Source organism: Tetrao urogallus, assembly GCF_951394365.1.
Source record: "Tetrao urogallus genome assembly, chromosome: 1".
Classification (NCBI taxonomy): domain Eukaryota; kingdom Metazoa; phylum Chordata; class Aves; order Galliformes; family Phasianidae; genus Tetrao; species Tetrao urogallus.
The window spans coordinates 83,041,299-83,054,640 of record NC_136813.1 but is presented as its reverse complement, the minus strand read 5'-3'; the positions used below and the strand labels follow the sequence as shown (position 1 = coordinate 83,054,640).

Here is a 13,342-nt window from a genome sequence, read left to right as displayed (position 1 = left end):
GACGCGCGCTGGGGAAAAGATCCATCTCCTCTGACCTATAAATGCCCTCAATTTGCTCCTTTATTGCAGGGTATCTCCCTTAGCGGTTGGCGGAGGCAGCGCGCTCCCCGCACCAACGCGGCATTCATTATTAATGACCCGGAGGGAGGCTGCCTGCTCCGCTCTGATGTTTGCATTTCCTCCCAGACAAATCTGCTCAACTTTCTTCTTCCTTCCCCCCCCCCCCCCCCCTCCTTTTTTAATAGAATATAAAACCGTGAAGAAAAGCAGCGATTTTTTTAAGAAGACGTCATGCTTTCTGCAACCCCCCTGTATGGCAACGTTCATAGCTGGATGAGCAATGAAAGGGTCCGCATGTGTGGAATTAATGAGGACAGGTAAATATTTAAGCTGCTGCAAGTTGTGCAGCCGAGGCCTTACCGTGAGCTTGCTGCCTCCTGCACAGGGATTAGCTGGGTGCCGGGGGTGACGGCGATGCGGGTGCTGATGTCTGATGGAAGTGATGTGTGCCTTTAAGTGCTTTGATTGAAGGGAGTTCTTTGGGGTAATGATGAAACTTTCCTTCTGTTGCATGTCAGCGGTTTTTATCCCCGGGATTTGAAATTTGGCACTAAGGTATATTCTTTATCGGTGCTCGCCGTGATAACAAGTCCCAGTGCTGCAGCACTGCTATGGCACAGATGTGCAGCCCCCTCTTTAGCATGGAACAGCTGACAATCGTATGATATTAGTGTGTGTGTTTTAATTTTCTCCATTGCAGCATTTATGGGTGGTACGTGGAAAGGGCATGTTTAAAATGGTGTATTTTCTTCTTGGGAAAGAAGAAAGTGAAGAGGAGCAAATAGTAAACATTGGCAATAATTGTGGGCATTGCAAGAGGCTGAGCCCTGAGATGGGCTCAGTGTGTTCTTGTTCTCAAACAATCCTTTCTTGCTAAAGCAGTCACTGTGCATGGACAGCTAAATACAGTATGGGATGGGGCTGCTGTAGTATACAACCTTGGGCTGATAATGAAGTGCGTAGGGTGCTTTCCAGTAACAAGCTTTTGTTTTTTAATAGGAAAATCCCAGTTAATGATGGCGATGCACCGAAAAGCAGACTGGAGTTGAGGGAAGAAAACCACCTGAATCACAGTGTGGTAAGAAATTATTGCTATCGCATCTGTCCTCCCCACCTGCCGGTGTTCCCGCATGTTGCATGTGGAGAGGTGATTCAAACACAGTTCTGCTGCAGGGGCATGCAGGGATTGTTTCTGTGGAACAGTGCAATGGGACTTTGCTTGTTTATCTCGTTAGCCTCCTGGCTCTGACTTTGTGGTGTGCGCTGCTGTATGACTTCATCCTTCTCTCGCTCCGTTATGAGTAATGCCACGCAGCACACCGCTACGTCTACCACAAGCGGTTCATGTAGTCCCTGAGCACCAGAGCTGACGGTCTCCTCCTCTGAGAGCATGTGGTGAGCAGCGAGCGGAGTTCAGTGCCTTGTTGTCAAGCGATGGCTGACCTGGCTCTGTTCTGTGCGCTCAGATGCCTTGCAATCAAGCTGCGGAGGAGGGGGAGCTCCTGGAGGAGGACGACAGGAGGAGGAAGGAGGAGGCTCTCCCTCCTGCCCTTCCAGCTCTCCCCTGAGTTCTGCTCTCCATGCTCCCAGCCTCATTCTGAGTTGCCGGGGCTGGAGGCCAGGAGCTGGTGTCTGCCAGGCACTGGCTCTGGGCACGTTTGGGCTTTTTGGGCTCTGGATCCTCAAGGTTTAGATTCTGATGAATTAATTGAAGATATAGAGAGATCTTTATTGATGTTTGTAGTGGACTGTTTTGTTCCATAGCTTCTCATATAATCCAGCGTGGCCATCCTCTGTGTGTTTTCTGTGAGTGCTTGCCTTGGTGGTGATTCTCTTCAGAATGACAGCATATTTGTAGTTTGTGCGGTAGCCTTTTTTTATCAGAGTGCACAGCTAACCGTTTCTTCTTCTGTGAAGGTGGATGCAACTACAGCCCATCGAATTGACAGCTTGGCAGCTCTGAGCATGGACAGGTCTGGACTTATGCGAGAAGGACTCAGGGTCCCTAGTAGCATTGTCTATTCCAGCTTGTGTGGACTTGGCTCTGAAAAGTCGCGGGATGCTACAGGTTCTATAGCTGGTCTTGGATTTACTCCTGAAAGAAATCCAGAGATACAGTTTAAGTCTAATGCCCCCGAGGCAGTAGAAAACGCAGCTGTCTCTGGAAAAGGCCCGAATGGTTTCAGCGCTATCTACAAAACGCCCCCTGGAATACAAAAAAACTCAGTCCCAACGGGAGAAACACTGGGCTTGGACCGAGCTGCGAGCGACAAGCAGAGCCCTCTGGGCGTCAATGGTGCTAGCTACCTACGGCTCCCCTGGGTGAACCCCTACATGGAGGGCGCGACGCCCACCATCTACCCTTTTCTTGACTCACCAAATAAGTATTCGTTGAACATGTACAAGGCGTTGCTACCTCAGCAGTCCACCTACAGCTTGCCGCAGCACCTGGCCTACTCGCCTGTCTGCACCAATGGTGAGCGCTTCCTCTACCTGCCCCCCTCCCACTACGTTACCCCCCATATCCCGTCCTCTCTCGCCTCACCCATGAGGATCTCGGCTGCCTCAGCGTCCCCAGCCATCCCGCCGTTGGTGCACTGTCCAGACAAGGGTCTGTCATGGAAGATGGGAGTCAGCCCCGGTGCTCCGGTCGAGACGCACGCCTACCCACACCTGCCAAACAGCAAGCAGCCCCGCGTCCCCGCTGCCAAACCAGCACCCAGTGGCCTGGCGCCTGACCCTGCGCTCCTGCTGCCGCACTCGCCCCGGCCATCCCCTCGCCTCCCACTGCCCGCCCAGGTGGGGGATGCCTACGCCGAGTTCCACAAACACTTCCCCAGCATCGCCACGTCGCCCTCCTCCTCCGTCCCGCTCCCCAAGCCCTACCTGAATGTGGGTGGTGACTTCCCACCTGCCCGGCTGCCCAACGGCAAGCTGCCCAAGGCTGGTGAGGCTGCTGAAGGGCCGGCGCAGGCAGTGCCCCATGCCAGGAAGGCCAGCCATGAGCGGAAGGACGGCCGCTCGCCCCCGCTGCTCGAGAAGCAGGCCCCGGCCAAGGATGCTGCTGACAAGCCCCTGGACTTGTCAGCAAAGGTTGTTGATGCTGAAGGTGCCGGGAAAGTGGAGCATGTGAAAAAAATGCCACCGACAGTACTGGTGCATGGCCGGGCGGGAGGTGGGCCGCTGCTTCCGGGGGGTGATGCCCAGAAGGAGACCCTTTCCCCTGGGACCTGTCCCATCTACCGGCCCGAGATCATCAGCACGGCACCTTCCTCTTGGATAGTTCCTGGACCCGGCCCCGGTGAGGAGAGCGGCAAGAGTGTCGCGCTAAAGAACAAGGCACTGGACTGGGTGATCCCGCAGCAGAGGAGCTCCTCCTGCCCCAGGATGGGTGGCACAGAGGCGGCGGTGGGCAGTGTGTCAGGGACTGTGCCGGCAGGGGGACGGCCAGCTTCGGCCTCGCCAGCTCCTAATGCCAACACAGATTGTACCAAGGCGGCCAGGAGTGGCGTGGAGAGTGCAGCCTCAGTCATCCAGCATGTAGGGCAGCCCCTGGCCACCTCGGCCAAGCACAGCAATAAGGTGACCAAGCCCTGTGGCCAGGAAGCTGGCTTCAAAGCCACTGAGAGCGCCCTGGCCTCCAGCCCCATCTTCCTGCCGCCCAACGAGGCGTTCCGCTCCCCGCATCTGCCCTACCCCAGGAGTTATCTCCCATACCCTGTCCCAGAGGGCCTTGCCATCAGCCCTCTGTCCCTGCACGGCAAGGGGCATGTCTACCCGCACCCAGTCCTGCTGCCCAACGGCAGCCTCTACCCGGGCCACCTTGCTCCCAAGCCTGGCCTCCCATACAGCCTCCCAGCTGGCCGCAGTGAGTTCATGACCTACCAGGACGCACTGGGCATGGGGATGGTGCACCCCATGTTGTTGCAGCACTCAGCGCTGGAGATGGGAAAGGAGGAGAAGGGAGAGCGGAGGTCGCGGTCCCACGAGCGGGCACGCTATGAGGATCCTTCATTGCGTGGCAGGCTTCCTGAGCTGCTGGAGGCAGGTGGCAAGGTGCACTATGAGGTTGCGTCCAGTGATAAGATGGTAAAGTTACACCAGGGATCTGGCCACGGGAAGAGCTCCTCCAAAAGTGACAAGCATCTCTTCCCAGAGCTCCTGCGGGACGAGCAGGACTCTAAAAGTGAGGCAAGCTTAGCAAAATCTGGATTTGCTGCTGAGAGTGGTGGTCAGGCTAGCGACCCAACGAAGCACAAGGTAGAGCAGGCGTCTCAGCACAGGGATTTTATTGAGTTCGGAAGGAATAGTGATCTGCATGACAGCTATAATTTTAAGCAAGCCCCAAGCTCAGCGTTGTTCAGTTTGAGGAAAGAAGACCTATCTGCTGTTCAGGGCAAAGAGAGAGTGGCCCTCCAGCCTGCGCCTGCCTTCCTGGAGGCTGCCCACGAGACTGATGGCCCCGCGCTCACTTTTGGCAAAGCGCAGGACGACGCCAAGCAGTTCTGCTTGGGCACCGCGCAGCCCAGCCTCGAAACCAACCAGACCTATACCAAAGATGGACCCGATGACGCAGACTCTGCTGATGGCAAAATACTGAAACCCAAGCCATCTAAACTGGCAAAACGCATCGCGAACTCTGCTGGTTATGTAGGTGACCGGTTCAAGTGTGTGACGACCGAGCTGTACGCGGACTCGAGTCAGCTCAGCCGGGAGCAGCGGGCACTACAGGTGAGTCCTGCGGTGCAACGTGCGGTGCTTGCCATTATTTCTCTGCAGTAAGTCACAGTCAAGTATTACAGTTGGTATCAGCAGCGCAGGTGGGGAAATACAGGGATTCTTTCGCTAGGGCGTGCTTGTCAGGAATGGTTTTATGTAGCGCGAGAAGCCTGTTAATTAAAGCGAGGTTGCGTAAAGAGTAGCATGTATGACTTTCATGTATGTATGCACGAGTAAGTTTTAAAGGGCTCTTAATAAGATCTGCTAGAAATGTTAATGTATGTATGAAATGTGTTTGCAGTTGCGGAGGGGAGTCGAGCAGGAATGCAGTGCATGCTATGGCAGCGCTAGTGGTGGCTGTAATCTCTGCCTCGGCCGGCAGTGCCAGCTAGCAAAGTGTGTCCCAAGTTGTGATTAGTATGCCAGGCGTGCCGTGCGGTGCGGAGGAGAGCAGCCATGGAGGAGTGGGGCTTGCGCTACGGTTCCACCACGCGAGCGAGTAGTCAGGAGTAGGGGCAGCACCGAGGCTGATGCTGAGGGATGGCAGAGAGATGCTGTGTAGGAATAGCCTTAAGGTATTTTACTTTTAATGAACAGATGAGTTAAGCCAAATTGTTTTGCATTGTTAAGAAAAGAAGTGGTTGATGCTTATAAAAATGGATGAAATTATCTAAATGATCCATTGAGTGCCCATTTTAATTACATAGATGGAAGGATTACAAGAGGACAGTATTTTATGTCTACCTGCTGCTTACTGTGAGGTCAGTTCTTCAAATTTTTATTACTAGACTCTTACATAAACCTTTGAGTTAAATTTCATTTCCAAATACACAAAGGGAAGTTTGTGGGCCATGGTCGTCTTTATTCATTGTACAGTTTTGTGTTATTTTTTTTTTAATTTCTTTTTGTTTTTGTCTCCTTTTATCTCCAAATTGGAATGTTTTTGTTTTATATACAGTATACATTTATATATATATATATATATGCATATGTATGCACTGATCTAAGAAAGAATTGTGTGGCTGTTTGCATATCGATGCTAGAACACTGTTTGACAAGTCAGGTGCTTAAAACTCTAACGCTAACTGTCTGGCTCAGCTTTTTCTTTGGAAATACTTTCATAGAAGGTAAGGTAAATGAAGGCGCTTTTATCGCAAGACTTTTTTTTTCATATGAATTCTCTTTCTAGCGTGCAATGATGCGCTTCTCAGAGTTGGAGATGAAAGAGAGAGAAGGCCAAACAGCTACCAAAGACTCAGAGGTCTGCAGATTCAGCCAGGCAGACTGGGAAAACTTGAAAGGAAGCAGTGAAAAGAAGCCAAAGCCTGTCGCTCTGGAAGATGCCATTGCTGACCAAAATGACAATGACAGATGTAAGCGTGTTTCGATGGCTTTCGGAAATGTGTCTGTGTGTCTGTGCAGCAGCAGCTGGGGCAGAACTGGCGTGGGGTGATCTGTGTGTCTTGCATGTGCGAGTTGTACAGATCTCGTGGCTCTGTCTGGCCCTGGGGGTGTGTGGTACTGGGGATGGAGCGCTGGAGGCGGGGAAGCGTCAGTAAATAGCTGGTGTTGGCTTTTTTTGCGTTATGTGGGCAAAATCGCTTCTTATTTTGGGAACTGTTGGTAAGCATCTGGCTTCCATCAGTTTCCAAATTGGTTTTCTTTTACGAAGTAATTAAGGAAAGGATTGGTTCCCCCTGCTGCTACTTTGTTTTTAACTGCTCCAAAAAAAAAGCCTGCACTGAAAGCATCGCTAAACAAGGGGAAGCGCAGCGTGGGCATTGTGGTGCCCCTGTCAGTGTGTGTGTTGGGCAGCCTGAGGGATGTGTGTGCTGCTGCGGGTAGGGATGCGCAAGTAAGGCCAGTAGGAAATTTATTCGGGCAATTTAATAACTTTGAATTATTGTTCTGGTCTTTGTTTAATGCTTTTTGGCAGAGAGCACGCCAGTCAATCGTGCTTGCTCCGTTACTCACCTAAATCAAGTTACTGTGGCATTGCTGCCATGAAATAGCAGCGTGAATGAGGGTTGGTCTGGCCAGGCGGCGAGGCGGGGGGGTTCTGAATGTCGGAGTGGAGCAGCGTCAGGTTGGGGAGGAGGCTGAGCTGAGGAGCTGGGTGGGAATTCCCTCATCATAGTGTACTGCGATGGCTGTAAGGAGGAAGGGCAGCACCCAACTGGCACTCCCCCGATTGGATCCAAGAGGAAAGGATCCACAGTATGCTGCCTGCCCGTCACCACCTCCTCCCCCCGCGCTGCCTTCGTCAAAGGCCAGTGTTACAGTACGTCCTTAAATCCATCACTTGTGGAGGTCTCCCGTTCCCAAGTCTGCTGGCTACAGCGCGTCTGAGGCAGAAGTGTGCTCAGTCTTGTTGGTTTGTGCCTCCCTGCTGCTGATGTGCTCTGGTTAGGGGGGAATTTCAGAGTTTGGCTGAAGCTATAAGCCCCTAACATCAGAACTCCTCTCCAGCATGCCTGCCCGTGCTACCGACAGTGTTTACAGGCACACATTCAGCCCTCAGTACGTTTTTTATCGTGGTGTTTCACCTCCTGCCCCCGGGGACAGCAGCAGATAAATCAGGAGGCCCCCGGCTGCCTGTGGCTCTGCACGGCTCAAGCTGCAGCTCCCAGCACACCACTGACCGCGCAGGGCCACGCGCACCTCGCTCTTATGCTTGTTGTCTGTGATCAGGGGAGAAATGCTGTTTGCTTCCCATTTCCTCCAGTTCCTAACCACGCTGTTGTGTTTGGCGTGAAAGCTTGCTAATGTGCCTGCAGCATGGGGCCAGCTTGCTGCTGCCGGTGCAATGACAGCAGGCTGGGTAACGCGGCAAGTGATGTTTGGAGAGGCACTTGATGGGATGCAGGCTCTTCTGTTAAGGCACCCTCGAGAATGGTTGTTTTGCTTAGGTGTGAAGCACGAACACTGACTTATTTTTGAAGCAAATGAAGGCTGTACCTGATTCCTTCAACTTTTACACTGACTTGGCAGCATTGAGCTTTGCAGCACTGCCTCACTGTGCTATGCCAGAGGTTCGTGCCTGATTTTAGGCAGGTGGTGTACTGCCCTGATATGGGGAAATCTAAGCTGGGGAAATCTAAGCACCTCTAACTTGAGGTGCTTTGATTCTCTCCCATCTTGTTCAGGTTTTCCTGGGCATTATGAGAACAGCGGTGAAGCTGCTTTGTTGCCAAGGTGACTTGTAAATGTTGCTGAGGCAATGCTTCTTCGGTGCATTTCCATAGCACAAACACGATAAATTATAGGATGCATATGTCATGAGTCAGAGAATTGTTCGGAGATCAAGTGATTTAAGCTATTGGCATGGACACGCACATCAATACGGGCATGTGATGATCGCATGTTGGCGTGCAGCACAGCTCTCGGAGCGATGCTGAAAATCATACCGGAGTGTGAAAGATTGAATGCATTCCACAAGCCATGAATTTCCTCATCGGGGAGCATAATTACCCGCTCATCTCATTTTATAGCAGGAAGATGCTGCCCATTTAATCCTTAACCGGGAAGAATGGGACCTGATAGGTTAAAAACCTGGTTTTAAGGCGTGAGGAAAAAAGTTGAAGCAGTTTCTATGTGTGAAAGTGAAAGCTGCAGTTGGCTGGTGGGCAGCTTCGGAACGAGGTGCCACTGTGCATGTGGCCCAACAGCCTTCTGCTTATCTGTTCTGCTGGGCTGTGAGTATGCCTAGGCAAATGAGAGGTCACAGCAGTGAGCGTGTCCCGTGCCCTGTGCAGTTATTGCCTTCACACGATGCAAAAAAGGAGGAAAAATGGCTGTGCAGGGAGACAGCGGTAGCGTGTTTGTTCGGGCAGGCAGAAACAGATCGGGGAAGTTCCCAAGCAGAGATGCTTGGAGAAAAAAGACACAAAACCAACTGGGTTTCCTCTGACACACTGGATGCTCTGGATTTGGTGCTGAAGCTGACTTTCTGACTGTCATGATCTGGGTGCTGGGTGCTGGATGCTGGATGCTGGTTTGTAGCACTTGGGTTGTCAGTACGGCACAGGTATGCATAAAGACTGCCTTGCCTAAGTGAGTGCAGTGCAAGGTAGCTGCGGGGAAGAGGAAATGCTGTTTTTAGCTGCCATGTTATTTGAACAAAAGAACTGCAGCTCAAACACGACGATGTGTTTCCTTGTTTGCATTGCATGGGAGGCCCCAGTCTCATACAGCTGACGGCAACAGGAAGGTGGAAAAAAAACAAAGGAAAGTTTGTGCGTGTTTTTTTTTTTTTGCTGTGCGTGTGGAACTGCTTCTCGTGAACCAATATACTGAGATGTGGCTCCAGGCAGAAGCCATGTGTGAAGGAGTCCCCTCATCCGTAGTGTCTTAGGACAGAAGGCATGGTTTGTGGTGTTGGTGTTGATTCTCGCGGTGCGGTGAGAGTCGCGATGCTTGAGGGCTGAGGCAGGAACACGTTTGAGAGTTTAATCTCCTTGCTCGTAGAGGTGTGTTGCTATGAGAACTCAGCATTTATCCTCTGTTTCTGGCTACCTCTTCGCTGGTTGAATAATGAGGATAGGAAGGCTCAAAGCATGTTGTTTTCCACATAGAGCAGAGAAAAGGATATTGTACTTGTATGATCATTAAGGTTGGAAAAGACCTCTAAGACAATCTGTCAGCCCATCACACCATGCCCACTGCCCACATCCCTCAGTGCCACAATCACACGGTTCTTGAACACTTCCAGGACTACCCCACTCTTGGGCAGCCTGTGTCACTGCCTCATTACTCCTTCTGAGAAGAAATTCTCCCTTATACCCCACCTGAATGCAGGAAGGCAGATTAAAAGCACAAACAACTTCTTGTCCTTGTTGGGCACACAAGTGCTGCCAGGCCTCCTGTTGGCTCGGTGCTCGCAGTGCTCCTCACAGGCTGCAGGAACCCACTTGACAGGGATCTTGGATGAGCCCCACACAGCACCGTGGCCCCGCTCAGCTCTGCGGGGCAGTTATGCAACACGGATTAGCGAGCACAGGGGTCTGGCTGTGTCACCGCTCCTCAGCCTGCCAGCAGTGCCAATGGGGGAGAGCTGTCAGCCAGCACGGATCGGGCGTCCCTGCCCTCTGCCTTGTGTCTCGGCACTGCCTCCCCGTGCCAGGCCCTCCCTCTCTCCTCCGGCAGAGAAGGAATTAATACGGAGGCGGTTGCCTGCGGTGGCAGCGGGCTGGAATTAGATCGCTGCTTCCTGCGAAGCTGAAGATTAAGAGCGACCAAAGCCTCCACGGGCTGCTGCTGCCTGCGACCCTGTGCGGGCTGCACTGGGAGGTGTCTGCCGGCTTCTTCCCAAACGCATTCTTGTTCTGGGGGAAGTGGGGGTGCCGGATAGCAGAGTAGCTTGAACATCCCAACACGTGGCTGGAAAAAGTCAGCTTGTGTTGTGATTTTTCTTGGCCAAATATCTTCTGCTGTTTTATACAACAGCCCTGCAGGCATCGAGCAACTCTGAGGTGTCTGCTGGTGCCTGCAAACTGCTGGGTGCTGCTTGGAGCCTTTTCCAAGATGCAATGAAGAAAAATCTCATTAGGGAGGGGCAATTGCTTCCTCCCCCCCTCCCCCCATCTGCCCATTCTGCATTTGAAGGGTATGGTGAAAGCAGCGAGTGTTGGCAGAGCTGCATCAAGTTGCAGCTCTGGGGATAAGGAGGGATGCGCTCGGGCTGCACTGGGGGCTGCAGGTGCCTGGGGAAAGGCCTGGGACCCAAGCATCCATTTAAAATCACTCTGTCCTTAAATTTTGGGGAAGAGGACCAAGCACAGAAAGTATGACAGCACAGTGTTTCTGTGTTGCCTTGCCAGGCCACATCCTAGCACGCCTTTCAGTGCTCACCTGGTCGCTATCCCTGGAAATACCTCCCTGAGTGAGTGCAGTTTTTTTGTTTTTTTTTTAAGGAAATGATAAGGATCACGTCTGTCTGATTGCTTTATGTGAGGAAGCCTTTTTATAACCTTGGATTCAAGTAGTGCTTTTTTGCAAAATACCATCGCTATTCTTAGTGGTATTCCCGTGTCTGAGTGTGCGTGCGCAGTTTCCCACTTACATCTCCAGAAGAAGGGACAAATGCTTTTAAGCCAGAATCTGCATTTCGATGTGGGAACAATTATGAATTAGTGGAAAAATGATGCATTATTATAATCAGAGAGTATTTTTGAAAAGAAAGTCATTGCGAAGTGTAGCTTGGGTTATTACTTAGCAAGGCTCGGGGGCGAGGTTGCCTGCTGAAAAGGGTCTGTGCTTTCAATATGTAAAGATGTTTCTTTATTTTAAAAAATATATTGTGATGTTTCTATGGCTACAAGGATTGTGAGTTTTGTACTTCTCCAACTGGTGTAAACAACAGTGAGAATCCTACTTTCGGGGATTTGTATGGAGCGGTTGAGAAAGCTGCTAGGTTAGGCTGACCAGAGAGCTGTCCCGAAGTATGATTCCATGTTTACTTGCGTGCCTCATAAACTCTAACTCGTGATAGAGATGACATTGAGGAGATCAGAGAGCTCAGCTTTCTCACAACGAATTGTTTTGCACTTACCACGTCTTTATTCTCTTTCATTTTTAGGTAACTTTGCTAGTGCAGAAAACAACCAAGGTCACTTTCTCGAAGCTCTGGAGGAAAAAGATCTCTCAAATGAGAAATGTTATTTAGAGAGACATTCTATATATGACAAAGCGGAAGACCAGCCAACAGAAGAGATTGGCCAACATCCATGTCCGCGTCTGGACAGGAAGCGTAAACACTCTGGTGAGAGAGTGCAAAATGATGGCAGCCAAAGCGAGGGCTTTGTGGACGAGCTGCAGGATGAATTTGTATCAAAGGCAAAAAAGAAGAAGAGCTCCAAAGGTAAGGTGGCATTTTGCTGTGGTCTCTCTCATGGAATGTCTTGTGAAAGGAACATCCCTTTGGCTTAATGTGTTTCCATTTTTGAACTTGATAGTTGCTAATGTGAGCACTGTCATTTCACTTAAAGTTATATATATGTATATATATGTATGTATATATATGTGCATGTATATATATATACGTATATATAAAAACCCTGGTATACACGGGTAAAGCACTAGTCCTTGGACACTGTAGCCACAGCAGTGCGAGATACTGTAGTGCATGTAACCCTTAATGAGCGAACCTTTAAAATGCATAGTGCGGTGAGACTATATGCCCCGAAAGTGAAATGTAGCTTTTGTTTTAAGTTGAGGGGGCCTTTTGATTAATTTTTAGTTATTTTTCCATTAGATGACTGGCCTGAGAGGGAAATGACAAACAATTCCTCTAACCACTTAGAAGAGCCCAATTGTAATGAGGTGACCAACCTGAAGGTGTGCATTGAATTAACAGGGCTCCATCCCAAAAAGCAGCGTCACCTGCAGCATCTTAGGGAACTATGGGAGCAGCAGGTGTCACCAGAGAGATCCCCGTCCGGCAAGTTGGGCCGGCAAAGCAGGAAAGATTTAGCTGAGGCTGTTCAGCCAGAGGCCACTGCAAAGGTCAAAGACTTCACAGAAGAAAGGCACACCAAGAAAAGGTCAGAGGCCAAAAGCAATAGAAGTTGGTCTGAAGAGTCCCTCAAAACAAGTGACAATGAACAAGGTATGCAGAGACTACTAGGGAAACCCGCTGGCTTTAGCATTTACAGTGACGCATGCTGCCACCGATGTTAAGGAACTGTCGAGAGCTTTATTTTAAAAGTATCTATCTCTCTATCTTTGTGTAAGCACTGACACCTCCTCTGTACGAGCTGCACCGTAGCTGATACTTGGCAGACAAGCAAATGTGTTTGTGTATGTGTGTGTAACTACGTGTTTGTGCGTGTGTGTGTCTTCTGGCTTTAAATAACCCTCTCGTAGATAACATGGAGATAGAGCTTGTGTCTCTAGAGGAGATGGGGGGTGTGTATGGTGGTGGTGGGCGAGGGAGGCTGGGAGGGAGCAGACTGTCAGTCTGGGTGCGGGATCAGAGCGGTGGGGTGGGCAGCATTGGGACAGCTACCAGTGGTGTGTCTGGGAACCCAGTGTCTCCGTCACTCTGTGCTCTGCTGGGCTTCCCTGCCTCTTCTTCCTGGGGCCTGAGCCAGGCTCATCATCCTCCCTGAGAGGTGCCTGGATGGTTTGCTCCAGGCATCCTCTTAGCCCCATGGTACTCAGGCTCTGTTGTGTGGGTCACTCCCTGAAGGGGCATCCCATTTCTTTGGTTCTGTTTCTGACTGTCTCCCCAGTGTCCCCTTTCCCTGCCCTCTCTCCTCCTTTCTGCTCAGTCCCTGTCTTGGGGAGAGGCCATGGTGGGGCAGCTCCCAGGCAGATGCTTGGGCTCCCCCAGGGCTGGCAGCTCCATCAAGCTGGTGGCATTGCTGAGACCCTGTCGAGAAGGAGAAGCAGAAGGAAGAGGTCCTGCTGTCCCCACCAAGGGCAGGACTGAAGCTAGGTCACCCTGCACTGGGGACAGTGTTCCTGGGTGGCATGTCCAAAGCAGTCGCACGTTAAGCTGCCAGCTTCAGTTCTGTCCTAAAGCTTCTTGCCCATCTTTCTACTTGTTATGATTATCTAACTG

At 51.1% G+C, this 13,342-nt stretch overlaps 1 protein-coding gene across 1 annotated transcript in view; it reads left to right on the top strand.

The window, feature by feature from the left end:
* Nucleotides 1-291: 291 nt before the first annotated feature.
* Nucleotides 292-13,342, top strand: part of BCOR (BCL6 corepressor) — a gene marked incomplete at both ends in the record, with an annotated part of 28,090 nt that continues 15,039 nt past the window's right edge. The window contains 7 exons of the mRNA XM_079549495.1: nt 292-377; nt 1,060-1,138; nt 1,978-4,791; nt 5,487-5,540; nt 5,969-6,152; nt 11,357-11,638; nt 12,032-12,385. Of these exons, the coding sequence (XP_079405621.1) occupies nt 292-377; nt 1,060-1,138; nt 1,978-4,791; nt 5,487-5,540; nt 5,969-6,152; nt 11,357-11,638; nt 12,032-12,385 (3,853 nt within the window). The remainder of the gene's footprint in view (nt 378-1,059; nt 1,139-1,977; nt 4,792-5,486; nt 5,541-5,968; nt 6,153-11,356; nt 11,639-12,031; nt 12,386-13,342) is intronic.